General features: G+C 64.3%; 1 protein-coding gene across 8 annotated transcripts in view; it reads right to left on the bottom strand.

Annotated features, from left to right (window-relative positions):
- BAHCC1 (BAH domain and coiled-coil containing 1) overlaps nt 1-27573 on the bottom strand; it is a 60159-nt gene that overhangs the window by 12291 nt on the left and 20295 nt on the right. For 6 of the 8 annotated variants that reach the window (XM_049702575.1, XM_049702577.1, XM_049702576.1 and 3 more), the window contains 11 exons: nt 24005-24184; nt 13847-13969; nt 8890-10635; nt 8499-8607; nt 7953-8161; nt 7642-7800; nt 7200-7396; nt 6688-7021; nt 4775-5611; nt 591-790; nt 316-452 (listed from right to left, as the gene is read on the bottom strand). In XM_049702575.1, the coding sequence (XP_049558532.1) occupies nt 316-452; nt 591-790; nt 4775-5611; nt 6688-7021; nt 7200-7396; nt 7642-7800; nt 7953-8161; nt 8499-8607; nt 8890-10635; nt 13847-13969; nt 24005-24184 (4231 nt within the window). The remainder of the gene's footprint in view (nt 1-315; nt 453-590; nt 791-4774; nt 5612-6687; nt 7022-7199; nt 7397-7641; nt 7801-7952; nt 8162-8498; nt 8608-8889; nt 10636-13846; nt 13970-24004; nt 24185-27573) is intronic. The other 2 variants (XM_049702581.1, XM_049702580.1) reach the window with 2 other exon arrangements.

Here is a 27573-nt window from a genome sequence, read left to right as displayed (position 1 = left end):
ATTCTCACCCTTTGCCCCCCTATCATGAGGACTGGCCTCTGCCTCGCACCAGTCTCTGTTGGGTGGTCCTTCCACCCCTCCACTCTCCCTTGGTTTCTCCACTGAGTGAACGCCTCAACCTTCCACTACCTCTGGGGACCCTCCCAGGCCCCCACTTCTGGCCCAACTCATCCCAGCATACACAGGTTGACCTCTTCCCACAAGGCGGTGGCCCTGGGCTGGGCTGTGCCCACATCTGCCCCAGTGCCTGAACTGGGGGTGTCTCCACAAGCCACGCTCCAGCCCTCCCCACCCCACTGCCAGCCTGGGCCATACTCATGGTCATGCCTGCGCTGCAGCCGGGCCAGCTCCCGCTGCTTCTCCTTGTAGCGCCTCTGCAACTCCGCCAGCTGCACGCGCATCTCTACCTCCTGTGTGTCCAGCCGGTCGATGGCAGCCTTCAGTGGGCATACCTAGTAGGCAGGGGCACAGGGGCCTGTGAGCCCAGCTAGGGGACCAAGATGGGGTGGGTAGGTGGCCAGCCTGGGCACTCGAGGCCTCCCCCAGGTCACGGCACTGGGCAATGGGGGCGACCAGGGCCCCCCACTCACAGGCTTGGTCTTGGGGGTCCAGGTGTCCTTGCGCTGCAGGATCTGCATACGGGGGGTGAGCGTGGGAGCCCTGCAGTAGTCGGCAGTGGAGGGCTGGGCCAAGGAGGCGGGGCTGTCCAGGCCAGCAGCCTCTACCAGGGACCAGGCTGAGGCCAGCGTGGCCAGGCGCTGCAGGTTGAAGGCTAGCACATCCTCCTCCTCTGCAGGGGACATGAGGGTCAGTGTGTGTGCAAGAGGCTCCTGATGTCAGCCTGCATCTCAGCACAGCCCAGACTACTCCCTCCTACCCCATGTACCCACCCCCCACCCCCAGACGCCCGGAGGCAGCCGGACTCCCTGAGACGTGCAGAGTGAGGCGGCCTGGAACAATGAGATGGGCACCTAGCACTCGCCTCTGCTCTGGGTGGGAGAGATGTCACCCTTGGTTACTGTGGGCCAGGCCGGTTGGGATGGCACAAGTCCTCAGGACAGTGCCCAAACCATTTAGACACGTGGCTTGCTATGCTCGTAACAGAAACTGCCTTGCATTTTTGCCCTCTTCCAGATCCATGAAAACCCGGAGAGTCAGCCGGTGGGTGGGGAGGGATGGCCCAGTGCAGGGTCAGAGCCGAGCCAGTGGAGGGCAGTGTCCATCCAGGGGACAGGCCTGGAGTGGAGACTTGGGACTGAGCGCAACCACGGGGAGAGGGTGGTGGCAGAAATGGGGGTTGGGCATGCACAGGTGGGCTGATCGTACGAGGAGTTACAGCTGGGGAAGGAATCAGCCAGGATGAGCCCTGTGGGGTCAGACAGGGTGCCTAGAGCTGGAGGTGTCAGTGGGCAGTCGTGATTTCTAGAACACACAGCCAGCTCTGCCCTCTGAGAAGGCCTGAGAGCAGCAACACCCCAGTAGCAACGAGCACACCTAGCACCCTGAACTTGGCTTCTAAAATTCTCTGAGGAAGCGAACTGGGCTCCTTGGAGAAATGGCTGATTCCAGGGACTGGGACGTTCGGGGTGAGCTGGGAACACAGGAAGTTCTCAGAGGATGATCCAGCTGAAGGGGCCAAATCTGAGATAATTCAATCACCAAAATTAAATAGTGACAGTGACAAATTATAACGGATTGAAGCGAATAAAACTCCACAAGTCACACTGATATAGATAAATGAATCCAATGTTTGAAGGGGAAGGGGATATCACACCATTTCAAAGTCCCTCCCCACGAAATACTTAGTAACTACAAAAGGGGAAGTGCCCAGCCATAGCCTTGATGGAGTTATCACAGTGACCCACCCTCAGTAATGGGACAAAGCACAGGTGGACACCGGAAGTTCAACCCTCTGTACGCAGTGCTGGGTCAAGGCCAGAGGTGGGTTGCTGGGTCAAAGGTGCCCTGGGAAGGTGGGGGAGGCGCTGAGGGGGCTTTCTCCTCCCACCTCCAGCTGGGGCAGGGATATCTGCAAGCCCCATTTCAGCTAAAAGTTCCACAGGGTCTCCTCATCTCTTGGGGTCCCTGTGACTGCTAGGAAGCCCCTCTGTTCCTCCCTGAAGCCCCCCCACCCCGGCCCCCACTCCTCAGGCTAAGCCTGCTGAGACTGCAAAGTCCTGCAGGGTGAGCTCTGCGAGGGGATGGTGGGCTCGGGGAGATGGCGGGGGTGGTGGTGCTGCTGGGCTCTTCTCTGGCCTCCAAACAACCGGCCTTGCTCTCCAGTTCAGGGAGCTGTGCGGCAGACAATAACAGCCCCACCCCCAAGCCTCGGGGGTCTATAATCCCTGTCCCGGAAGAGATGTAGGGCTGGGCTGTCCAGGCAGATTGAGGGCTCCACAGGCACAGAAGAGGGCCAAGGCTTGGACTTCCCCCAACCAGCCAGGCCGGTAGAGGCTGTTGGGGCCAGGAGAAGGTGGGAGGAGGGGTGCAGGTCAGCAGGGAAGTTCAAAAGGGGGGTCTGGGATCTTGACTCACCTAAACCAGGTGGGTCACTCAGGAACAAGGGGCAACCATACTCCGGAAGGGACAGGGCCTGGCCTTCCCAAAATTCCAGGGTGGATGGGAAGCCCAGTGGGCACCATGCCCCCCAGTGGCCCCTCCAAATGCAGAGTGGAGCATTTTGGGTGTCTTGGGGATGGGCCCTTGCAGGCAGGCCCCAGCATCCACGCCAGCCAAGTGCATGGCCAGAGAAGTGTCCGACTCCCTCCCACCCCAGGGCTCCATCTGGGGCCTGAGTCCCTGCCCCCCTGCGATGGCGGTCCGCGGGCTGGGCAGCCTGCCCACTGAGCTCCCTAGACTTGAGCCCAGGTGGGGGATAAGCCAGGGTCCTGCGGCCAAGTCCTACTGGTGCGGGGTGTGAGGGCTCTGGACGCCCACATCAGTGAGGGTGGGGCTGGCCCCAGCCTGGGAGCAAAGAGCCCGGGACCTGAATACCAGCTCCACTCGGCCCGGCTATGGGAGTTGGGGGCCATGTCACCTTTCAGAACCTGGTTACCTCCTCACCCCCACTTCTCAGGGGCCGCCACCTGGCCTTTCACCAGCTCTGCCTGGCCTGGGAGGTACTTCAGGGGGTCTCCTCTGGGAGGAGGGGGCAGGAGGCCCCGATGTCCCTCTGGATCTCTACCCCTCCCTCTCCCCTCTGTACCCTGGCCCGTTCCCGGCATGGTCTTCTCCCGCCTCCTCTGTCTGTGAGTCCTGCCTTTTGCTCAGAAAATGAACTGATTTCCTAAGTAATTTCAGGCAAAGCAGTCACTGAGCTTGTAGGGAACGGCTCTAGAGCTGAGAGGCTGCGCAGACGGGCCAAGTAACTGGGACAGAGGGAGGGTGGGGGCCTGGGAGCAGCAGGAGGGGAGGGTGAAGGCCTGAGGGCTCCAAGAGGGGAGGGCGGGGGTTTTGGGAGAAACAGGAGGGGAGAGGGGGGTTTGGAGGTTCCAGAAGGGAAGGGTTGGGTGGAGACGCAGCAGTGGCAGCAGGGCCTGGCCTGGGCTGGCAGCTGCAATACCCACAATGGGACACACGTGGTCTACACGTGAGCATCCATTCAATGAACGGGCACGGGTCCAGCAGGCATTCACGTGCACAGACCGGTGGCCACACACATGGCGCCCGGCAGCCTGCTCGGTGCACCCGCACGCCAGCCACACTCGCTCGGTGGCTCTGGGCAGCAAGGCCCTGACTGGGGCAGCCCCGCCTCACGCTACAGCTCCAGGCGAGGCCCTCCCAGAGTTCCTGACCGGCAAGGGCCCCCCGGCTTACTCTCTTCAGCACAGTGGTGGCCCCTCTGGTCAGACAAGAGAGGAGTGACACAGAGACCTTCAGGGAAATTAACTTTACAAGAACCTTCCCGTAGCTCCACGCAGCACAAGAGGTGCTGGTGGCTGGCAGTGGGCAGTGGAGAGCTTCACACGGTGGGAAAACGAGTGGGCCAGCTGAGGACTTTGTTGGGTTCTTTCTATAAGTATCAACGGGGCACAAAGCCTGGCTGGGGGTGCTCCCCTCACCGCCTGAGGGGTTCCGGCAGGGAGCGCCTGGGAGGGGTCCCTGTGGGGGACCTAAGTGCTAGAGAGGCCTAAGCAAACACCTGGCCCTTGGGCTCTGGTCCGAGTCAGGGCGGCACCAGCCCTGGGCTGGCACCCTGGGGACCTCGGGCAGGGTGCAGGGAGCCCAGGAGCATCTTGTCCCACAGGTCAGCCCCAAGGCCTAGTGAGGCTGAGGGGGACGTGGGGGGTGCCACCTCCCTGGGGCCTGGGAGGCGAGATTGCCACGTCCTGAGCTGGGCCCCGTGCAGGCTAGGTTCGGAAGCTGCAGAACCCAAGGAAGTGAAAGCTTATAGCGAGAGCACCGTCTTTCCTACCCGCTTCCTGGCTGTGAGGCCGTAGTTTAGTGACCTGACCCCCCCACCCCCACCCCTGTGGGCCTTGGCATCCTTGTGTGTAAACTGGAGACACCCTCAAGCCCCTTCAGGGCATCGTGAATACACACAGCCACCTTTCTGACACCATCGTCAGGGTGCAGGCCTGGCCCTGAGGCCCTACCCCATGGCTCACACTGCAGCCAGGGCTGGGGGTAACACCGTGTGGGCACACCTGCCTGGTTTCCTGACAAGGGGCCACATTGTGGGGACAACGGAGCAGGGCTGAAGGCCACTGGCCGGCTGACCCTGAGCCTATGCCCAAAGGTCCAGCTCCTGGGGCTCCGGAGGGATGGGGCTTACCTTGTAGGTCTGGCTCAGTCCTCTGCTGCTGGATTTCCAGGTCGGCCAGCTCGCTGAGCAGGGCAATGCCATGAATCCCTGAGCTACGGGGCAGGGGAGCTGTGCTGGGTGGCCCAGGGACAGTGCGGGGCTGAGGGTCCAGTGGGCTGACAGCGGGCAGATCCCCCAGGTTGATGGTGGCTGCCACCAGGGCGTCCAGACCCGGCAGCTCCCTGGGCGGCTGGCTGTTTTCGGGAGTCAGCCCCCAGTCCTCCTCCTCCTCCTCCTCCAGCTCGGCCTCCTTGAACTTGGCCGCCTCCTCCGCCTCTGCTTCTGCAGGGGCCTGCTGCTCGCCCGGCGTGGCCTGATCCGGGGCACCCAGGCTCCTTGCCGGCTGCTCTGTGGCCTGGGGGCTGGCCCCCAATGAGGGCCCCTGCTCTCCCTCCTCCCGTCCCTCCTCTGTGGTCCTCTCCTCTTGGGCCCCTCCCTGAGTAGAATCAGCCTGGCCAGTGGCCTCAGGTCCCCCTCCCTCGAGGAGGGCCCCACACCGCAGTTCTCGCAGCCCCTCCAGTGGGCTGGGGTCCGCTGCCTTCCCCGGGGGTCCCCGCTCGGCAGGGTTGGGGTGTGCGGCAAGGTCCTGGGTGGCCTCCCTGGCCCCTGAGGGCAGCCCAGGCTCCTCCAGGTTCTGGGGGCTGTGTGGGCCCAGCTCCCCGGGTGGGAACGTCCTGGCCAGCTCAGGCTGGGCCCCCGGCGGGGCGGTTTGCATAGTTTCGGGGTCCGAGAGGTCAGATGAGTGCACAATGCGGGGCAGGGAGAAGCCCGAGCCCGCCGCAGGGCACGTGTATCCGGGAGGCAGGTCTGCAAAAGAGGGCGCTGTCAGGAGAGAGCAGCTGGGGGTGAGGGTGACCTCAAACACCTCAGACCCACACCTGACGGGGAGGGTCCCCAGCCAACCCTCTGCCTGTGAAATGTGTGAGGCAGGAATGGGGACATGGTATGTTGAGGGGGGCAGCAGGGGAGCACCGGGTGCAGGAGGGGAAGCCCCCAGGCCCTCCTCCTTGGCCAGGACAGCTGTGTGCTCCCCAGCTCGAGCCACTGCCTCATGCGGGGGTGGGGCGGGGGTGGGGGGGTCCATGGCGGTCCCTGGAGGCCATCTCTGGTCTGTGTGGTGTGGCTAACCAGAAAAGGGGGATTTTAAAACAAGATACTTGAATCAGGGCTTTCCCTGAACCAGAACGAGCTGGCAGCCTGTCGGAGGCATTATGCCCCATTAACTACAATAAAAGAAAAAAAAAAAAGGAAAAAAACTCTGAAAAAAAAAAACCCAACAACCTCGGATGGCTTCAGCCTCCTTCTTGTGGAACTGGGACGAATTTTATGTTCGCCACACGGGCTTCCCGTGTACACGCTCAGCCTAATTCAGAGAGAATCAAATAGCTGTGGAGGAGCTGCGGGGCGGAGGGTGGGAGGGCAGCTGCAGAGGCCGAGGCTGGGCCTGGACCCTCCACCACAGGCTGCCTCTCCTTGCCTTGGGCCCAAGTGGTGGCATTTCGGGCCCTGACAGTGAGGATGAGCTCCCTTGCCCAGCTTCGTGCCTGCTGCCCTGTGGTCCTGCTACTGTCCCCGGCAGGCCAGGCGCTTCCTTATCCACAAGGCTCCAGTGCCAGCCGGCTGGGCCTGACCTTCATCCTGCCCCATCTGCCAGGGGCGGGGGCCCTGAGTGCCTCCCCTGTGGGTCCCCCAGAAGGACTGTGGAGAAGAAGGAAGAGAAAGAGCAGAGGGACAGGCGACCTTGCCCCAGGCCCTACTGGGGGGACTGGGTCTGTGAGGACACCCTTGAAGGTGCTAAGCCAGGCAGCCCTGCCCACCAGACAAGTGACAGGCCTGAGTGGAGGGGGGCAGGCCAAGGCCAGCCCAGTGCCGCCCGCTCTCACCTGGTTCCAACGTGTTGAGGTCGGCTCCGGGCCGCTGGCCCTCCCCACTCTTCTCCTCGGCGCTGGGCAGCTTGGAGCCTGGCCCGGGGCTGCCGGTGGGGCAGACGGATAAAGTGCACGGGGCGCCAGGATGCGGCGGTGGTGTAGGGCAGCTGGCGGCGGGGGGCTTCGGGGCGGGAGAGTGGCAGCAGGGTGACAGCTTGGCAGGGCCTGCGGTGGCGGGTGAGGGGGTGCCCTTGGCCGTGGGGGTTAAGGCAACTGGCTTGTGGGTGGACTTCAAGGCCTTCTCCTGGGCGGGCTCCTCCAGCTCCAGGTGGCGGTCCTCAGGCTTCTGCTGTTGGGTTGGGGCAGAGGCTCAGCCCGGCTGGGCCCCCTGCTCAGGGCATCACATCAGCGTGGGGCAGGGGTGGGGGGAGTGTGCAGTGGGGACTCCTGGGCCAGGCCAGGTTGCAGCAGAGAGGCAGCCAGCAGTGTCCTGGGTCCCAGCTGGGTGTGGCCGAGGGGGCAGGTACCTGGAACTGGGTGGCCCGCTGCTGCTCCAGAGCCTGAGCGGCCCGCTGCTGCTGCTGCTGCAGGGCGTAGAGCTCCTGCTGCCGTAGGAACTGGGACCGCGAGTAGACAGGGAGCTGGCCTGGGTGCTGCATGTGGGAGGCAGGGCCCCGGCCCCCGTACATGGGGGGCCACAGTGAAGCCTGGTCCATGACATCAGCTGTGGGCCGGGCCAAAGGGCTCGTCAGCCCCCGGCGGCGACAGAGCGCCGGGCTGCATCCCAGCCACCGAGCTGGCCTCTGCCAGCCCTCACCTCCCGCTCGACCGCCTCGCATCTGCCTCCCGGGCTCTGGCCGGGTGCCTGCCTCCCTGTCCCTTCCCCTACCCCCGTGGGGGGCTGCTCCCTTCCTCAGACCCACTTCTGACAGCCGCACACGCGAACAGCCTGGCCCGGGGGTCCCTTACCAAGCGCATGGGGGGCGGCGTGTGGCGTGGGCTCAGGAGGCAGGATGACGAGCTGTGTGGGGGCATCCTGGGAGAGGGGGAAGACGGGGGGCATGGAGCCAGGCACGGACGCAGGGAAGCCGGGGGGCAGGTTCTGGTGCAGGGCAGGGTGCCCGAGGCCTGCGGAGACAGGGCACTGAGGTCAGGCAGTGCGGGGCAGGAAGCAGGGCTCCAGGCTGAGGGCTGTCAGCCCCAGGCCAGCAATGGCCACCACGCCCGGCCAGGACTCTTGTCCTGCCCCATGCACCCCTACCTGCCCTCAGAGCACTGACCGTAGGAATGTCCCCCCATCCATAGGGAGGGGCTGCGGGTGCGGGGCAGCCAGGGGGGGTGGGCAGGGTGGGGATGGGGGGCTGGGTCCCCGCCCAGCTGGCTGCTCTGCAGGGAGGAGCCCCCGGCGATCATGAGATGGGGGGCCAGGTCTCCAGGGCAGCCGCTTGACGGGTGGATCCGGGCGAACTCCACGAGGTCCTTGTTGTCCCTGTACGTCACGGGGGATGGGTGGGGGGCTCAGCACAGCTGCCATCCCTGGCCCAGCTCCTCCACCTCACCCCTCGGGGTCACGCTCAGCGCCAGAGGTATCTGTCCCAGCAGCAGTCCCCCAGCAGAAGGAGAATTAGCAGAGGAGGGAGGGGGAGTTAGCAGAACTCCCTCCAACAGCGACAGAAACCCCAGCAAAGCCTGGGGTGGGTGCACAGCTGTGCCTGAGACAGGCCACAAAACCTGACACAGCGGCCACTTAATCCCACACGGCAATATCGGGTGAGCCCAGAGGCACGGCCCGGACCCCACCCCGAAGGCTGCAGCCCGGTTCTTACTGCAGCAGCAGCTCACGGCCGGCGAGCCCCAAGCGGTCCTCGCACAGACGCACCCTTTCCTCCTCGGCCTCCAGGTCCAGAGCGTGGGCGGAGCGGGGCCCACCGCCAGCTGCACAGGTTAAAGATGGTAGAAAGGGGCAAGGGTTGGGGCGGCTGGGGAGCCAGCAGGAACCCTACTTCGAGCCAGGGGGGCCGATGAACTAAGAGAGGGTTTTCTGCCCCGTGGCCCTCGCAGGGAAGGGGCAGGGCAGGGCAGCCCTGGGAGGGCCTGGAGACATGGGGAGGTGATGGGCACAAAGGCCCAGGGCACAGCCCTGGGAGCCTCAGGTGCGTGGATGAGGGCAGGTCAGCAACACAGCCCCACGCCTCCCTCTCTGTGGAGGGGCCATACCTTTGAAGGCGGGGGCTGCCCGGCCCTGCCGCCCTGTGTTGGCACTGTAGGCTGACTCCGCCCGGCTCACCGTGTCCTTCTGCCGGGCCAAGGCCACCGCAATGCCCACAGGCGGCTGCCGCACCTCCCCATCGCCATGCGGAGCGTCGTGCTCTCGGCTTCGGGCACAGTCGGGCCTTTCCATGTCGCCGGGAGCCTGGCCCGTGCCCTTGGAGGCGGGGAACTTCCCGTCCTGCTGGGCACAGCTGGCCTTCAGGCCCCCCAGGCCCACGAAGGGCACCTTCTGGCCGACGACCAGTGCTTGGTTGCTGTACTTGAGCAGGTTCTTCATGGCCGAGACCTCGTCAGGCGGGGCAGGCAGGTCCTGAGGCAGGAGGGCGGCCTGCTGCAGGGTGCCGCCAAAGGGGTCCAGGTAGGCGCCAGCCTTGCACTCCTCGCTGATGGCCACGGTGGCCCCCTGGCCCGACTGGACACTCCAGGGGTGCGGGGGCGGCCCGCCATAGCCCAGAGACGCCAGCTCCAGAGACTTGCGCTTGGCCTCAGCCCCGCTGCCCCCCGGCTCTACCTCGGGGGCCACCGACTGCTGCTGATGCCGGATACGAGCCACCTTCTGGGCCCCGGGGGCACCCACAGGGGTCTCCTTGCTGGCAGTCTTGTCTAAAGTGCAGCAGGCCTGGGTGACTTTCCCGCCCAACGGGTCCTGGTGACTTGGCCGGGCGCAGTCCTGTGAGGGGGCGGGTAACTCAAAGTAGCCGCTTTTGTCCAGACCTGCTTTGGGGAGCCCTGGGAAGGGGGCCTCGGGGCCTGCGCTGTCCAGGTACTCCAGGCCCTTCAGCCGGGGGTTGAGGGCCGCCTCGAAGCTCCCGGGCCGCCGCTCGCCCTTGCCCTCGGCCTTCAGGTGGGCATAGGAGACCCCATAAAGCGCAGCATGGTCAGGCACTGCAGCCCCATCCAGATGCCGGTCCTTGCCCTCACCCGCCACGGCACAGGCCTCGGCCACCTGGAACGGGCGGCTCTTGTCGGCCAGGTGTCCCACGGAAGGCACGAAGGTGGGCCCGCTGGCCTTCGGGTCCCGGGGGACTTTGTCCTGCAGGGGGCAGAGCCCATCCGGGCCCCCATGCAGCTGCAGGCAGGGGAAGGAGCCGGCGGCCGTGCTGAGGGGTGGGGGCGGCCCGGCGGGCAGGCCAGACGGCACCGTGTAGGGCACGGCATGGTGCAGCAGCTGCCTCCGCTCCAGGCACTCGCCGAAGGCTGGCCCAGGCTCCACGGGGCCAGCTGCCTCCTTGGTGCAGCGTCCGGAGGCCGGCACGCCCACACCCGGCCGCCCCAGCACACCCCCCGCGCAGCTGGCCAGCGCGGACCTGCCCAGCTCACCGTCGAGCACCTTGGTGTTGAGAAGGCAGGAGGCCAGGTGTTTGGGGCGGCCCTCGCAGGCACCCCGGGCCACGCCACCCTCCTTGCAGTGCGAGTCCCCCGGTACGGGCAGCACCAGCTTGTGCCGCCCCCTGACGACGTCCTCCTCCACCGCCGGCCGCTCCTTGCCCTCGGCCGCCTTGCCGGCTTTCTCTTTGCCCATGAGGAAGCGGTCGAACTCCTTGGTGCCCTTCTGCAGGTGGCCGGCCTCGCCCCTGTCGCGGCTGCAGGAGCCGATGGGGTGGCCGGGGGCGGCCCGGGCCACGCTGGGGAAGTTGTGGTTGGCGGGCAGGAGCGTGGGCTGGGGTGGCAGGTTGCGCAGGTAGAAGTTATCTGTGTGCCGAGAGAGCTGAGGTCACCGGGAAGCCTGGGGCAGGGGCTGGAGGGCTCAGTGCCCCCAAGACACTGTGCCAGGTGCCTCCCCACTGCCAGCTGACACTAACCCACTGGCACTTTATGAGGAAGGTTTATAATTGTAAAATACACGTGACATAAACATCACCACTTTAACCATTTTTAAGTGTGCCGTTCAGTGGTAATTAGTACACTCGTGTGATGCAGCCTTCACCACTGTCCATCTCCAGAATTCTTCATCGTCCCAATCTGAAGCTCTGTCCCCATTAAACACTGACTCCCCATGCCCCAGAGCTTTTGACTTATGTTCAGCTCCTAGGAGATGGGAGCTGCAAAGAGCCCAGCCCCTGTGCCCGGCTGTACCCGTGGAGATTAGTGAAGGGAAGGCAGGAGCGGGCGGCAGTGTGCCCTGACCAGAGCCAGGGGGTGAGGTCTGGGGCCACGGGCCTCTCCCCCAACCCCACACGATGCTGGGGGAGTGTAGACTGGTTGGGTCTTTACACACAGCCGTCAGAACCTTAAAAGCTACAGAGGCTGTGGGCTCACAGTTGGGGAATGGCTAAGTGCACAGCACACAGCTCAGGATGCCCAGCCACGTGGAGAGTTGCCTGAGAGACGCCCCTGTAAGCAGGACCGTGCACTGTGGATGGTAAAGTGGACAGCCTTTAGTAGCCCCCTGTAAGTGCTAAGACCCCCAGGAGGAAGTGAGGCCCAGGGCAGGTATGTGTCTGAGAATGGGCCGGGTGTGAAAGACCGGGCCCACCTACCTCCTGAATACCCTGGGAGGCCCCCAGCCTGGCTGGGGGCCTAGGATCATTTAAAGAAAGGAAAATGGTCCCAGATGGCCGTCCCCACCTAGTCCACTATGGGCTCTCAATGCCTCTACAGCTCTGGGCCCATCCAGCTTGGGTGGGTGGCAGGTGTACCCCAGCTCCCTGCGCTGGGCCATGGCTTGCTGTCCAGCATGGGCCCTCAACCTGGGGTGCCTTGCTCTCTACCTGGGTCCCCAGCCAGCCCTGGGGACACCCACAGCTCCCTAAGCCTGTCTCTGGGGACCCTGGGGGGCCAACCCCATCTACACCCAGCTGGCACCCTGGATGGCACGGAGCAGAGAGGGAACAAAAGAAACCTTCAGAACTTGTAAAACCGTCCTGAGTCATGTAAACTACTTGTCAATTTCCTGCTAATTAAAGCAAGGGGGAAGAGTGTAGCTAAACCTAATTAGCTCAATTTCCAAAACCAAAGTGTTCTTGGGTGGGGCTCCACCACAGCACTGTGAAAGCCGGAGGCCACCAGCCAGTGAGTGCTCCTGGAAGCCAGGGGCCCACACCCTGGAGGGGGTCCCTAGCTGTGGGTCCGATTTCTGGGGCTGGGACCACCTGCTTGCTCCTGACAAGCACTGTCAGCAGCACACAAGCGGCTGATGTGGGAGTTTGAGGCGCTCAGCTGAGGCCTGCGGGGGGCTGTCCTCTGGGCAGCAGTGCACCTGGCCTCCAGCCCCGAGGAGACTTGGTTCCCTGGGAGCATCCAGCGTCTGTCCCTACCCTTGATGGGGCTGGGGAGCTCTCCTGGCCCTGTCTGTAGGCGGGGTCTTACTTACACCAATCAAAGCTGGCCAGCCCTGGGCTGGGCCAAGGCCTTCCCTGGCCCTGCCTGGACAAAGATGCAAGATGGGCTCCAGGACCTAGACAAGCTGAGGTCACAGAGTGGGAGGCTGTGAGAAGGGGCTGGGGATGGCGGTGGAAGGGCAGGAGGGCTGGCCACAGGCCCGCCGCCAACCTGCCTCGCAGGGTCACCTCTCTGGGGTCCCCTTCCTTCTGTGAGACCCTTCAGGACTCTCTCCTGCTTAGCTGCTGCCACCTGAAGCCGACCCCCACTCAGAGCCCTGATCTTGGGGATCCTTGGGCTCCCCGGAGCTGCTTCTGTCCTTATCCACCCTCCTTACCCAGGTGGTCCCTCTCCTTGGCCTGGGTCAACGTCTTAACCCGCCCCTCTGGCACTGACCCCCCACCATGAATGTCCAGTCACCCCTGGGAAGGCAGGTCCCCCAGTCCCTCTGCAAGGAAGCTGAACTCACCCCTCCCCTCTGAACTGCTCCTCTGCAGGTGCGCCACCCTCCTACAGCCTGGGCCATAAATGGGGGGTTATCTGGGAACCCCCTGACCCTCATGCCCATTTCAGGTCTCCCATGGGATCCCATGTCCCCATTCAAGTCCATTATTTGTCATCTAAACACAGTAACTAACCAAAAAATCTCTCTGCCCCAGCTTCTTGGGCACCACCCCCAGAAGATCTTTATAAAATGCAAATGAGACGTCACCCCACCAAGGAAAATCCTGCAGACAGGGCAGCAAGGCCTCAGGCCACTCCCCACACCTGTCTCATCTCCAGGTGGCTACATCTCCCACAGGCTCCTTGAGGCTGGGCCTTTGCACGCAGACGTGTGAGTGTGTGTGTGCATGGCGTGAGCATATGCCCTCTTCACGGAATGCCCTCCCCATGGCTCCACCAACCCCGCCTTCTCATCAGCAAAGCCTCAACCTCAGCATCCCCTCTCCAGCGACACCTCCTGCCAACAGGGTAGATGTTCCTCTGTCTGCTGGGGGCACGCTATTGCCCCCCTTCCCTGCTGCCGTCCGCCCCCCCCGCCACCCGTCCCCTGCCCTGTCTTGACCTCAGGCCCAGGTGTGGGGTGGGTCCTGGGCCTCGTGTTGCCTAGCTTGGTGAGGCACGAAGTACAGGCTTCTGGGGGGCCTTCCCTACTCCCACCCGATGTCCCTGGGACCCCTGTTGGGGCGGGGCGGGGGGTGCTACAGCAAAAGGCCAGGTGCTGAGGGACCTGGGTGCCACCCCTCAGGGCCACGGTTGTTCGCGATGCTTCCATCTGAGCCACAAGAGCTCAGGGAGCTCGGCTGTGTTTTCAGCGAGCTCGCCTGACCCCGGCATGTAACCTGCTGCTTGGCTGTGGTCCTGGGCCCTGCAGTTCAAAGTCTCCAGTGGCCTGAGAAGCAGGCCCACCCTCCTCCAGCCCCTATCCCTGCCGTGGCCTGAGACCTGGAGGTGAGGGTTCACCCAGGCTGGCCACGTTTACCTGGCACCCCAGAAGCCCCCAGCCCTGCCCTCCACCCCTCCAGGATGACCTGTGCCCCAGGCCCCACGCGATCCCTCACGGCCCCACACCAGCACTTGCCTTTTTGGGTTCCATAGAAACGATGTTGCCCATAGAGAACATTGCTGTTTCCATGGTGATCCAAGTGGCTCATGGGTAGGAAGGTAGATGCCAGACTCCCTGAAAATCTGGGGTACCCTGGAGCTAGAGAAGCAAGGAGACAGCTGTAGAGGCACCTCCAGGCCCCAGGCTCGCACCCGCCCTGACCCCAGGGAGGCGAGAAGCTGGCGGGTGGCCCGGGAGCAATGCCCCGTGGAGCCTGGTGCGTGCAGCCCGCCGGTGGGAAATCAACCCATCAATACATCATATTAACTCTGACTCGACTAATACCATCCCTCCGGTGTGGCACAAATTGAATTGCTGATGGGCTGGGGAGAGAGTGGAGGATGGAGGAGGGAGCCTTTGATTTCTCACCCAGCAGCACTTAGCAGTGCGGGAGCTTTGAGGCAGGGCAACAAAAGGGGCTCTGGAGAGCGTCCTGGGAGGAGGGAGACGCGGTGGTCACACACAGTGGACAGAGGCCCTTGCAGCCCTGGCTGAGCTTCTGGCCAGGAGGGGCAGGGCTGGACACGACCTGGGCCTGCACCACCCATAGCCTCCAGGTGAGCAAGCAGCTCTGGGGTCAGTGACCCACACCCCGGGGCTGACTTAGTTGGGTGTGACAGGCTTCTGCCTTGCTGGAGGCCGCAGGTATGGGGCTCTCCACCAGCCGGGCCTCCTCTGTGCTGTGAGATCTGCAAAAGGAGCTGGTGCCCAGCCGTGGCTGCATCGCCCCCAGGAGAGTTCCCTGCATTGGTCCCCAGCCTGAGACCCTCCCTGGAGCTTCCCAGTCAGGTCAAGCAGGCCCCTCTCTGTCCCTCTGAGGGGCCTGGACTTGTCCTCTTGGCCTGGCCCTGCCCAGCACAGGAACACCAGCCACACCCTGGACCTCGCTCTGGCCACCTGGGACACACACCCTGCCCCCCAGAAGGGATGAAGACAGACAGAACTAACACTTGGCCGGGGAGGCCCATCTGGGCACTGGCGTCCTGGCCAGGCACATCCAGGGGAGGTGTGTCTGCTGGACGCCCAGAGCTACCAGCCACTTGGAATGTGGCTCCTCACAGCTGGTCCTTCCCCACCAGGCCCAGCAGTGAGGGGGCAGGGGTGGGTGGAGGGCCTGCAGCTGGGATGGCCGAGTTGGCTGGGCTGGGGTGGGCAGGACGCTGTCTTACTCCACAACTCATGCTTTGAGCTAATGCTCTGAACATTTTCCCCATGGAAAATGAGTTTGTCTTGGGGACCCCATGATTGTCCCAAGAGTGACCGGCTGCTGGGAGCGGCTTCCCACCTGACTTCTGGGGCTCCTGGGCTTTGACGAGGGAGTAGGAGTCACCGGGTCTCCCCAGGGAGCAGTGGCCTCAGGGACAGGGAGAGGGAGGGGCTGGAGCAGGGCCCTGAGGCAGCAGTCCCCGAGGGGAAGGCGCGGGTCGCAGGGCAAGTGTTTGAACAAGGTCATGACTGTGCCTTGAAACAAGGGAGCTGCGAGCCCCATGCCTGGGGAGCAGGGGTGCCAGCACCCCACTTAGTGCGTCGTGTTGAAGTCACGGACGAGTCTGAGTCAGGGAGTTCCGTGTGAACCTGCTCATTAACTGTTTTCCAAACTCCTTTTAGGACAGAAGCCCTTTGCTGTTTCAGTGGAACTCCCTGTGGCAACTCATGGCTGCACGCTCCGCTCCACTCCACAGAATACACGAGACAAACACCTTTCCAGAAGGGGAGGCTCAGAGCCATAGCACAGACCTCCAGGCCCCCAGGCCCTCAGAGGCCTGGAGGCCGGCCTGCCATGTTGCTGCAGCTGTTGAGATGGAGAGTGAAGGCCGGCTCTGTCTCAGCGCTGGGGGCATCTGTGGGGGCATGGGGGGCAGCCCTGGAGCTCACCCTGAGCGTGGGGGGCCCAGAGGCCCCTTGGCAGGTCTGAGGCTGAGGGGGAGCTATGCCAGCGTGGGTGGGGCTGTGGAACCCAGCTCAGAGGTAGGGATGGACGAGGAGCCCCAGGAGTACCACTCAGAATGGGAAATGGGCAGGCATCCAACAGGGACACTCTGGGATGCCCCAGGATCAAGGCCCCCAGTCCAAATGGTGCACCCTGCACCCTGCTCCTGGCAGCCCCCTCGGCAGTAGCCACCGTTCAGCCCTAATGACGCAGTGTCACGTTCTCTAGCCCAGGGGATCTGAGGTCAAGCTCTGGAACGCTATCCCCAAGAGGTGCTCCACGCAGAACACGGCCCGTGCCAGCCCCATTCGGAGGCTCTCCACCAGCGTGCACGTTGTGAAAGCTCTGAGAAGTCCCAAGACGTCTCCCCACTGGGGGTTCACATCCCAGGCCCATCTGAGGACGCAGGGAAGGTGCCCACCGCCCCCCAGGCCTGTCCCCCTGCAGCCCCCTCCTGCGAGGGCACGGCTGAGTTCGGAGAGCCTGGCCAACTGGCCTGGTTTGTGTGCAGAGACACATCTGGAGCAGATGTTCCCTAGATTAAACGCAGCTCCTGGAAGACTTGACAAAAGCAGAGAGCCGGACGGGGGTGGGGCGGGCCGGGGCAGGGGGGCAGAGGCCCGTGTGTGTAGTATGGGGAGCGGTTAAACCACCACAGCTGTCCTCCTTTAATTGGCTGCTGTTAAATGTTTTACGGGGCCTCGTTTTGGTAAACAGAAGTCTGTAAATTCCTCCTTCCCAGACGCCGTTTCCCAGGCACAGACCCCCATGACCCCTCGGGAGGTCTGGGCCTCCCGCCCACCCGCCCTCCGGGGAGCAGGCATTCAGCTGGCCAAGTGGTGGGCTCCTTCCTGCCGCACCCTTTGGGGGCAGTGGGAGGGCGATGGCCATGCACGTCCTTCCACTTCTGACCCTGAGATGGTGGCCAGGGATGAGGGCACAGAAATCTACCAGGGGCCCTTCCCCCGTCTCCAGCCTGCCTGAAGCCCCACCCTCTGGGACCCCAGAAGGGGAATTAAGGTTCAGGGAGGAAGGAGGGAGCAGCTGGGGGAGACGGAAGAAGAAGCAGAGGGGGTACGGGCCAGGGCTGAGTGGGGCGGCCGGGGCGAGTGTGAGGAAAGAGGCCCGGACGGGTGGGTATCTGGGGTGGGGGGCAGCGAGGGAGGAAGGGGAGAAGTCCTTCCAGCCCAGCCACAGAAAGGACCCTTTCTTTTCCCAACAAGACTGTACTCTCTGAACTGAAGAAGAAAATAAAAAATGATTTTCATGAATCAGAGCAGCTGTTCTGAAACCAGAAGCCAGGGCCGCTGTGTCCAGCCTGGGAGAAGGGGCTTCTGCAGAGGAGAACGTGGTGGTAGTGCAGGGCTCTCGAGGGGGCTCAGGGAGCAGGGGACGGGTGTCAGAGTTCCTCTACCCAGTACTCTTTCAGGGGTGGTGTGGTCCAGAACCCCGTCATTCCCAGGCCCTCACACCCCTTGAGGTCGGGCTACTGTGATCACCCCAACTGACACGCGAGCCCACGCTGTATCCCTGGGCCCTGCTGCCCTCGGAGCCCTGGAGGCCCCTGGTGAGCTCCGGGGAGAGGCCCTGGGCCTCAGGGAACACCTCACTGAGGATGCCCCCCATCCTGGCCCCACGCTCTGAGTCGCCAGGAGGCAACCCAATCCTGTGACATAAGTGGCAACGGAGGACAAAAGGTTGACGCCATCAGCACCTAATGAGGTGCAGTGAAGTGGAAGCAGTCTTGAACGGGGCAGGGGCAGCACAGACCAGGTCCTTGGGCTGCTGGGACGCCCCGGCACCCTGCCCCCAGCATCCCCTATGGTGGGAGTGCTCCTGGCCAGGTCCTGGGGGAGGGGTGCATGGCCAGCCAACAGAGGACCAGAATCCCCGGAGCGGGGTGGGGGTCAGGGGTCCTCCCACCACAGGGTCCCTCGAGATCCTCACCCCCAGGCCCACAGAGCTCAGTGCAGACACTGAAGGCTTAGCAAACTCTTCCAGGGGCCTGACGCACAGGGCTCTGATCACCCCCATGCTACCAGGGTCCTGCCCCAGCTCCCTGTATGCACACCCACGAGGGCAAGGCCTTCTGCAACGGATGCCCCGTGCCCCCCATGCCACCTTGACAAAGGCATTGCCACCTCTCTGGAGGCTCAAGTTGCTAGAAAGTTCTCCCCACCACTGAGCCCTGAGTTAAGGCCAGGGGCTGCCAGCAGGGTTCTGGCATCAGGTCCCAAGGGCAGCTGCCCACAACATGACTGGCTGAGCCCCCAACCCCTGGGACCAGGAACCATCCTTTTACATAGCCAGCCATTCTGGGCAGGCTCTGGGAAACCTGGATCGGACCATCTCAACTACCCATCTCCTCTGGGTCGGGGCCACCCTCCAGGGCTCAGCAGAGGCTAAAGGCCCTCTGGATAGAGCCCCACCAGACCACGCCATCCCCCCACCCGTGTCCTGCCAGCCCTGACAGATCCCATCCTTTCTCGACCCACAGCAATCCCCGCAGACACCTAGGCAAACCACCCTTGCTCCTGGGGTCCGGCACACTCCTGTCATTTTGAATTCTGCCACACGTGCCAGGCTAGGGGTCCCAACCCAATGCCCAACACTAACTGGGTGCTGGCTCTCTCCCATGTGACACCCGTTTCACTCAGGGTGCCAATGGGTTTCGACTGTGGTGCGTAAGACTACTAAACGATAGTGACCACCCAGAATGCTGGATTAAGAAGGATTCTGAGGCTGCATCCGCATGCAGTTTAGAAAGTGCTGCGATTGACTAATAATGTCTGCCCTGGGTACAGGAGGGGCACTGGCAACAAGTTGGGAGGACGCTTGCCACCACCCCTGCTCTAGTATCTGAAATGGGTAACCTTGCAACAGCCCCCTCCCCATGTCCTCCCTCTTCCTTGCCAAACACTCCGGCTTCTGTCCATAAGCCCTCTCAGGCTTACAGTGGTCAGAACCCATGGGTGTCCAGGCCGTGCATCGAAGTGCAGCTCCCAGGACCAACCACCCTGGGCTTTGCTCGGAGGAGCCTAGCGAGACCCCTTCTGGGGCTGAAGGTGGCTTTGGAAGCTGGGCCCCTCAGGGAGTGGCCAGGCCTCAGCCTCTCACAGTTGGGGGCTGGGCTGGGGGCCCGAGGGCGGCACAGGATGATTCCTGTTCCACTCCATCCCATCAGAGTTGGCCCACCACGCACACACACTGACCCCCAGTCACCCCAGGTTTGGGCCTCGCAGCCTCGGTCTGTTCCCAGGCCGGGAGGAGTGGCTCAGAGCCGGGGGAAGGTGCCAGGCTGCCGCGGGCACCTCTGGAACAAAAGCAGCGGGCAGCTAGCCCAGGAGCCAGGCGGTTGTGGACAGTCCTGGGCTCCTGGCACGTGCTGCGCAGGGAGGAGCTGGGCTCAGGCCGCACAGAGCAGAGATGCAGGGCTCGGCAGCAGTCCCTGCGAGGGAGCAAGGCCTGCGGGCTGGGGAGGGTTGGGTCCCAGGGCTCGCTGCAGGACTAAAGATGGAGAAGATAACAGAATCTCAGAGCTTGGAGCTGGGAACAAGCTGGCACGACCTCCCAAACCCTCACGAACACCCCACCCGGCAGCTCTGACTGCCAGGGAGCTCAGCTGGAGGGAACCCTTGCACCGCCCCTGCCCAGGCCTCCTGCACCCGGCTCCGCACGCTGCCTGCTTGCACACTGCAAGCCTCGCCTCCCCCCGCCACCACCCCGGGGTGTCTAAGACACGGGCCGTGGGGCCACAGGAACAATGCAAGCCAGCCCCACACCCGGATGTGACACCAGGCCTCTCCCCAGCCCTGTCAGGCCCAGGGCTGCCCACACACACCCCTGCTGCAATGTCAGCGCAGGAAGGCACCACGGCCCCCGGCCCAGCAGTGGACAGTTGCTACAGGGGACCTGCAAGGACAGAGGGGTCCCCAGAGGCTGAGACCCTGATGAGGAGGCGGGCTGACGCAAGGCCAAGTGAGGGGCCAAGGTCACAGGGAGGGCTGGCCCAAGAAGGCTCTGGAGGGGGTCAGAGGTCCAGACGGGACAGGCCTCCTTCTGACTAAGATGAAGCTGGCGGGAGAGGCCCTGTCTGGCAGGGCAGCCCTGATCCCCACATCTGGATCTGGGTAGCTCGGGCCCTTCCCCCATGCTGTCCAAGATCTCAGAGGAGCCAGCTGCTCCCACTGACCCAGCTCCTCGCCTCCAGCATGGGCAGGGCCAGGTGGGCAGAGTGAGGGGTGCCGCTGAGACGTGGGGGCATCTTCACTGGGCGGGGGGGCAGGGATCGTCAGCGGTCCTGTGGGGGCCGATTCAGAGGCCATTTTGGCCACCAAGAAAACTGAGGCCAGGAGAAGGGGTTGGAGCTGCCAGGGTCTGGGGGAAAAGGACCAGGTCCAGGGCAGGGACCTGCCTCAGAGAAGGGCTGGTGGAGGGCTCGTCTAGACGGTGTCACCACACACAGATGGTGACACTGGCTGGGACCTTTGTCCCTCACACAGACATGCTCCCAGAAGCCCTGGTGAGCCCTGAAGCCTCAGAGGGGACAGAGGGGGACAGAGGGACAGCTGACAGGGCTCAGGGAAGCTGGGGCGCCGGGAACGGCAGGGGGTGCCCAGTGGCCCTTTGGTGCAGCCCCTGCCCCCACTGGAGGTCAGCCCAGCCTTGGATGGAGAAGTGGCTGCCGGGGTGGGTGCGGCTCTGACAAAGAGGCCAGGCAGGCTAACGGCCAGCGCTGGCACATGTGCCTGCTGCCTCTCGAGGCTCCCCCTCCAGGTGGCACAAGAGACCATAAGTAGCCCAGGCTGTGGGAGCACAGCAGCTCCGGCCCCCATCCCTCCCCAGCTGAACCCCCAGGAACAGAATCCCCTTTCATGGCCCTGTGGGTGGTCCCACCAGGCCGCCGGGGGTGGGGTAGGGAGGGAGGGGGCCAGGCTTGCTGACAATAGGACCAGCTGTGCTGCACCCCACCCCCGCTAGGACCCACCCAGGACAGGCTGGCTGGACACTGGTTCACCCCTGCCTTGGGCCAGTTCCGCCGCCCACCCCACCCCAGGCCCCAGAAGGGAAAGTCTAGTCTCTGGCAGGACCCCTCACTTGGGTGAACCTGGGGGGCCAGGAGGCCCGAGGGCTGCACAGACGAGCTCTGCCCCAGGCCAGATGTTCCTGGGCGGCTCCTCCAGCTCCGGGGTGCTTCTCCTGCACCCCAGCTGCTCCACCAGGGAAGCAGGAAGCTCTGGCCCCTGCTCTAGCAGTTGTCCCACAGATGGTGGACTGGGTCCACCCACGGAGAGCTGGGGGGCCCTGCCTGGAGTGGAAAGGCGCCTGGGCCCATACCCCTCCTGGCCCACGCTGACAATCCCCGAGCCCATCCTGGCCTCCTTGCCCTTAAGCTAAGAACCCCTTCAAGGGCCTAGCCCTGACCAGCCCCAGGCTGGGGAGGGGGCGGCAAGCAGGCTTTGCCAGGCACCTGTCTTCCCACGCATCCCGGGGGTGGTGAAAGGATGAGGGTGAGGTCAGACCTCTGAGCAGCCCGCCCAGGCAGCCCACCGTGCCTGCCGGCCCCCGCTCTCCAGCCATGTCGCGTGCCCCCCGCCCACCTCTCCCCCCTTTCCCCTGAACACACACGGCAGAGAAACAGGCCCCGGCACGCAGGGAGCCAGCTGGCACCCAGTCAAACTAGCAGCCCGGCAAGCTGCCAGGGCAGCCCGCCAGCAAGCACTGCCACTCGGCCCCGCCCGCCCGCCGGCCTCTACGCCGGGAGCTCACAGCGAGGCAGCCACACCACGTGGCCTGTCGGAGCGAGGCTGCAGAGGGCGGAGGGCAGGGGAACCCCGTAGGAAGGGGATCCCAGGCTGGGCAGCCTACCCGGAGGCAGAGAAGGGGGGAGTGTGAGGGGGAGACCGAGGCACAGGCCTGGGAGGTGGTGTGGTCCCCAGGACAGATGCACTAGCTACCTCAGGTGGGACCCGGCAGGTTGGGGTGCTCTCCCCGGGGGCTGCTGCTCTCCCACACTCATCTTTAGCCCCGGATGGGCCCTGCTCCCCACCCACCCCGTGTTCCAGAGGCTGTGTTGAGGTGGGAGGCTCGGAGGCCCCATCTGCTTCCCCTTGTCCTGCATCCACCAGTGTTTGCCCACTGAGCCCAGTGCCCCACACGCGTGCCCTCCCCCGTGAGACCATGGGCACGTCCAGCCTGAGGAGGACCCGGGGCTGTTTCAGGGCTGCTCAAACTGCCCTTGCCTCGAAGTAGCTGCCTCCCCAACATGCAGGATGGGCAGGGTGGGTAGGGGGCCGGCGCAGCCAGGGTGCTACCCCCACGCTGGTCCCATCCCACTGGGTGGTGACAACTGTCACTGCCAGGTGGCTCTGAGGCTGTGGCTGTGGGCGGCGGGGTGTCCCACAAGCAGCTCCGCCGCGGCAGCCGTTGGCCGGGGGAAGTGAGTGTCTGGAGGCCGTTGAGGGTGCTATCTGCAGGCTGCCTCCCACCCGCCTCTCCCCAGCAGTCCCCAGAGGGGCAAGACAGGGGCACCTTCTCCCCGGGCCCCAGGGCAGGTGGCACTGCCCACAAACTGCCCTCCTTGTCGGCAAGGTCCCCAAGGGTGGGCCGGAGCGGCGGGGGATATATGTCTCCTGACGCAGAGCTCTGCCATCCTGACCCTGACCGGGGCCACCGTTGCAGCCAGCCTGGCTGTGCCCACACACCTGTGGCTGGGCCAGGGCAGGGCAGCGGCCGTTAGTTCGGTCGAGGTGGTCCCACATGGCTGCTGTGGGTATCCCCTGCCCTCGCCACAGCAATCGGCCCTCTCCTCCGTCCCACAGACGGCCTGGGAGCCAGATGCTCCCACCAGGGCCAGGAGTGTGCCTGACAGCCACAGAAGGCGGAAGGGCTGGAAAGAGCAGGGGAGCGAGGGGTGCCACGAGCCTGTGGGGTCCACCCATGGCCGGCCCAGGAAGCCCCGAACCAGGGCCTGGCACTGTTGCACCAGGTCTCCCCCGGGGAGGCTGCTAAGAGGCAGGGGTGGGAAGCAGGCAGCAGAGGTGTCTCGGCCAGGGAGCCTGCTCTGCCCACCTGGGTCCTCAGGGCCAGCCCGGCCTCCCCTCCACCGGGGAGGAGAACTGCTCCCTACCGCCTGCCCAGCATGTGCGCGCCACACAGCGCTCGAAGCCCAGGTTATTTGAACAACTGTCCCTCGCTCGCCACCTGGGCTGTTTGGAAAACAGCCCCTTCCTTGTTGCACAAAGAGAAGTTTCTCCCGCCCTCCAGCAGCACTGGGCGCTAATCTCCCCGCCTGGAACGCGGGTGGCAGCGGGCGCGGCGTGTGGGTCCACGTGCTCTGCAAACACACGCCCGCTGCTCAGCAGTCATTGAGTTACGGCGGTGCCGGTGCCAGGAGCGGAGAGCCCTCTGTGCCCGCTGCCAACTGCAATTACCTCTCCGTGTGCCAGCCGCTGTCGGGTTTAACCCTTCCCACGCTGTGGTGGCCAAGCCAATACCAGGAAGCTCGGGTGGGGGACACTGGGGCCCAGGGCCTCTGCCCAGGTCACAGTGCCCAGGGGCTGAGCGGACAGTGGGGAGCTGGGCGGTGCGGAGCTCTGTCCCTCCCTGGGAAAGCCAAGGGGAGCCCCCAAGGTCCTAGAAGGGTCTGCAGGGGCCCTTCTCCAGCTACGAGGCCTGAGACACATGAGGCACCTACTGTGTGTGTGAGGCTGCAAGCGACGGGGAGGAAGGGGCCGCGAGGGGCTCTGTTCTCGGCCAGGCCCCCGGGGTGGCAGCTGGAGTCTGCTAACAGCTCTCTCCTCCCCACCCCTCCCTCCCAGCTGACACATCTGGAGCCCATGCCTCCCCGAGTCTAGGAGGTGGGCGCAGCCCTGCCCGGCCAGCCCAGCTGTGTTCCACATTTCCTCGGCTCCCCAGAGCCTTCCTGGCCCCACCCCCTTCTTCCCTCTCTGACCATCTCTGGTGCACATCTGGCCAGGATCCCTGACTGGCGAGACTGGCCCCCTGTTTCCAACCAATTACCACCTCCCCCGTGGGGGCTTCCTCAACAGGGAGGCAGCCCCTCGCCAGAGTGCTTGGCATGGTCTGCCAGCTGGCTCTTGCCAGCCACAGCGGGGGAGCCCTTTGCCTCACCACTGGCCCTGGGCACCACAGTCAGTGGCTCCAGCCGCGCGGTGCGGCTGGGAGCCCCGGCCCCGACTTACCTTCGTGGGAGTGGGAGAACCAGATCTGGGAGGTGGTGGGGTGGGAGCCACGGTAGGCCTGATCCGAGGGGGAGGGGTTGGGGCCACTGGGATGCGCGGAGGCCGCTGAGCCCAGACTGCTGGTGAGGAAACTGCCCATGAAAGAGGAGGCCGGAGAGTTCCCCATCAGGCGGCTGCTGGCTGTGGACACAGGGGGCAAGAGTGAGTCTGGGCAGGGACAGCGCTAAGGAGCCCTTCTCCAGGGCTGACTATCAGGTCCCAAGCTCCCTGGGCTTCTGTCTTCAAACAGCCAAGAAGCCAAGGTGGGAGAAGCTGCCCGCTCAGGCCCCTGAGGCCCTGACACCCTCTCGTTACTGCAAAACCCCCAAGAATGGCACTTTTGCCGTATGACCCACCTTCACCCCCACCCCCATCAGCCAGGTGCCACGTACTGTGGGCCCCAGGGCCTGTAGGAAACAGGTGGCCCTGTGGGCGGGCCTTCGACTCGGAGGCTCTGACTCTGACTCTCGCAGGCCAAGGCCTCTTAGCTGCCGGCAGACCTGCTAGAGTAGATATCTCCTGGATAGGTCCAGGAGCAGCAGGTGCACGGCAGTCTCTGCCCACCCCCTGGGTGGCACTGGGAGGGCCGGCCTTTCCCCCAGGCAGCATCTTCAACCTTCTCCCCAGGTCCAGTTAACCACCTCATCAGACTGGGGTGCCCTCTCCCAGGTGACCAAGAAAAGGAGCCAAGACAGAGGAAGAGAGACATGCAAGAGGAGCCCGAGGATGGAAGTGTCAGCATCTGCTTTAACGCCCCCAGGGTTTCTCAGGGTCAGGCCCTGACCGGCGGCAGCGGGATGCAGGCAGTCACTTATGGTCCAGGACACTCCTGGAGTTTCCCCTGGCAGCCAGCCTCCGTAGCCTGCCCACCTGCACCCTCCGACACTGTATACCCTATCTGCCTAAGCCCAGCGGCCAAGGCCAGGATGATCAAGCCTCCTCAGGTTACCGTGGCGACCAGTGGATCGCATAGGAAGGATGTACACAGAGTACTCCGCGCAGAGCAGCACCCGGTGCCTGGTGGGTGGTCTGGGCTGCACTGCTCAGCCCCCACCCCAGCAGGGCCCCCGGCACCTTGTCTCCTCTACTCCATGGGCAGAGAGCCTAGCTTGGGACCATCCCAGGGGACAGGGAACTGGAACCTGGGGGCCCACCATCCCATTAGGCTGAGTGTAGGGGCCTGGCGGGGTTTGCAAGGGTTTTGGGGGCCCCAGAAGGCTGCAGGCCCGGCCCAAGGTGAGTCAGGGCAGCTGTTTCCCTGCCCGGGAGGCAGGGGGAATTTGTGAATTTGTGATGCCTCATCCAGCCTGGCTTGGCCCTGGGAGCTTCCCAGACACCGGGTGACTCAGCAGAGAGGCAGCACGGCCCTGAAGCGGGGGAGAGGGAGGGGCTGCCCCGCCGGGACCCTGGCAGCTCCCCTCCCCTTCCCTCCACTCCCGTGCGGGAATGGGACATGTGGACGAGAGAGGCCTCTCCTGGCCACGAGCCTCAGAGGAAGAGTCTGTGAGAACTGCCGGGCACCAAGGTGTGAACTGACCTCTGTGGTGGGTATCAGGCCAAAGGGAGACCGTGCGAGGACCCAGGGGCAGGGGGCGAAGGTGCCCAGGAGCCAGGGACTTCCCAGACCGCAAGGCTGGGACTTCCATGGGCCCCAGCCAGACCACAGGCATGTCCAGCCAGGGGAGGGGACTCTGGGCTGGGAAGGGAAGTGCTGGACTCCCAGGCGGGCGGGTAGAGCCTGCAGGAGATGGAGGGCGGCCCCTGCTGTGCTCCAGGGACCCTGGAGGCAGAGGGCCATGCCTGTGGGATGACTGAGGCCTCTTCCTGCCTCGCCCGGGCCCACCCCATGTCCCCCAGGCCTTCCCACCCCCGCACCCTCCCAGGGAAGTCCCTCCGCCCTGCCCTTCCCGGGGACAGTGGGAAGCAACTGAGTCCAGGAGTCGGTCTGGATAAAGGATTTCTCCAGGAGCTTGGCCTGAGAACCTTGAGTTCTCCCACACCACGGTGGGTGGGGGCAGTGGGCAGGCCCCAGGCTGGGTGGAAGAAGCGGCCTGGCGTCCCATAGGGCCCTTCCGGTTTGAGGATCCAGGGAAACCGAGGCTCAGAGGCGGCCCCCTCACAGGGTCTCCCACACCGGGGGGTCCTGCACGGGCAGCAGGCCACCTCTGCAGACCCACCACCCACACCCCCAAGGACCACCCACCTGGGGCAGGGGCAGGTAGGAAGCAGGCCTGAGGCCCAGAGGGGTGTCTGACCTGACTGGTCCCCTAAGCTGGAATTGGGGTGGGGGTGGGGGAGGCATGGGACTTCATGCCCTCCTCCCCCGGGAGACTGATCCTGGCCCTGGGTGGGGACTCTCAAGGGTGCCTGTTTTGACACCATCCCAGAAGGGGGTCCCACTGCATGGGAGATTTGCGGGGGGCTGCTGCAGCTCAGCCAGCCCCAGTCCTGGCTCTACGGGCCAGGGGACAAACCAGTAACAGGCAGAGTTTCCTGCTGTGTGCCTACCTTGCCCCATGCCAGCCAGTCTCCCAACTTGGGGGACCCTCTTGGGGCCCTTCCTGAGTCCATAATGAAGGAACCTCTGTCCCAGAGTGTGGTAAGTGAGCAAATGGGACAGCGCTCCAGCCCTGCCTTCTGGCCTCGGTTCTGGGCTCTCCAGGGCCCCCCTTTGCTCCAAGCCTTCTGGGCTGCCCCTGCCGCTCCACCTCTCCCAGCCTCGTGGGCAGCTTGCAGCCCCCTGTGTCCTGCCTCAGTCTGGGCCATTTTTCTGGGGTGTCTTTTCCTTCCTTTTTCCTTTCATGTTGAAAACGGAAGAGGCTTGTCACATGAATATTATGTCTTTATATCTTGACTGTAAGACGTTCAAGTGATAGACACAGCAAGGAAGGAAACAGAGGTCACGGGAGACCCCACTGCCCTGGGGCAGAGCCACACACGTGTCCCAGGGACCACCTTCTGGGCACTCACCCACTCGCCCTGGTGGGAGACCTGTGCAGGTACCCAGGTGGCCTCTCCTCTGAAAACGCCAGCCCACGGCAGCAGGTCCTGCCAAGGGCTCTCATACTCTCTGACCAGCAGGCCAGCCCTGGGGGATGCACGCTGGGCAGGTGCAAAGACAGCTCCCTGACGGGCCCCCCAGCCTGGGCCCTGCACGATGGGGCTCCATGAGCCTTGCTCTGAAGGGTCCGTTTCTCCCCCGCCATCCTGGGCTAGAAGTTTGGAAGCAGACAAAGTCCTACAGGCTTTGCTGGGCGGGCACTGCCATGGTGGGTGTGGGGGAGGGGACTGCTGGTACCCAGAGTCCCCCCATCCCCCCCAGCTGGCCCCTGACCCTCAGACAGAGCATGCGGGCTCCTGTGTCACTTCCACCTCCAAGGAGTTTGGCCATGGCACCGTGCCCAGCCAGCAGAGGCGTGGGCAGACCTGGCTGCCACCTCCCCAGCCCCCGCCCACCGACCAGTAGCCAGGCCCAGACAGAGCCTGAGCAGAGGCGGCCTGGGCCCTGGCCAGGGCTGGAGCTGCACGGC

This window comes from Orcinus orca, chromosome 19 (genome assembly GCF_937001465.1).
Source record: "Orcinus orca chromosome 19, mOrcOrc1.1, whole genome shotgun sequence".
Taxonomy (NCBI): Eukaryota; Metazoa; Chordata; class Mammalia; order Artiodactyla; family Delphinidae; genus Orcinus; species Orcinus orca.
The sequence above is the reverse complement of the archived record's forward strand: the minus strand, read 5'-3'. Positions and strand labels throughout refer to the sequence as shown.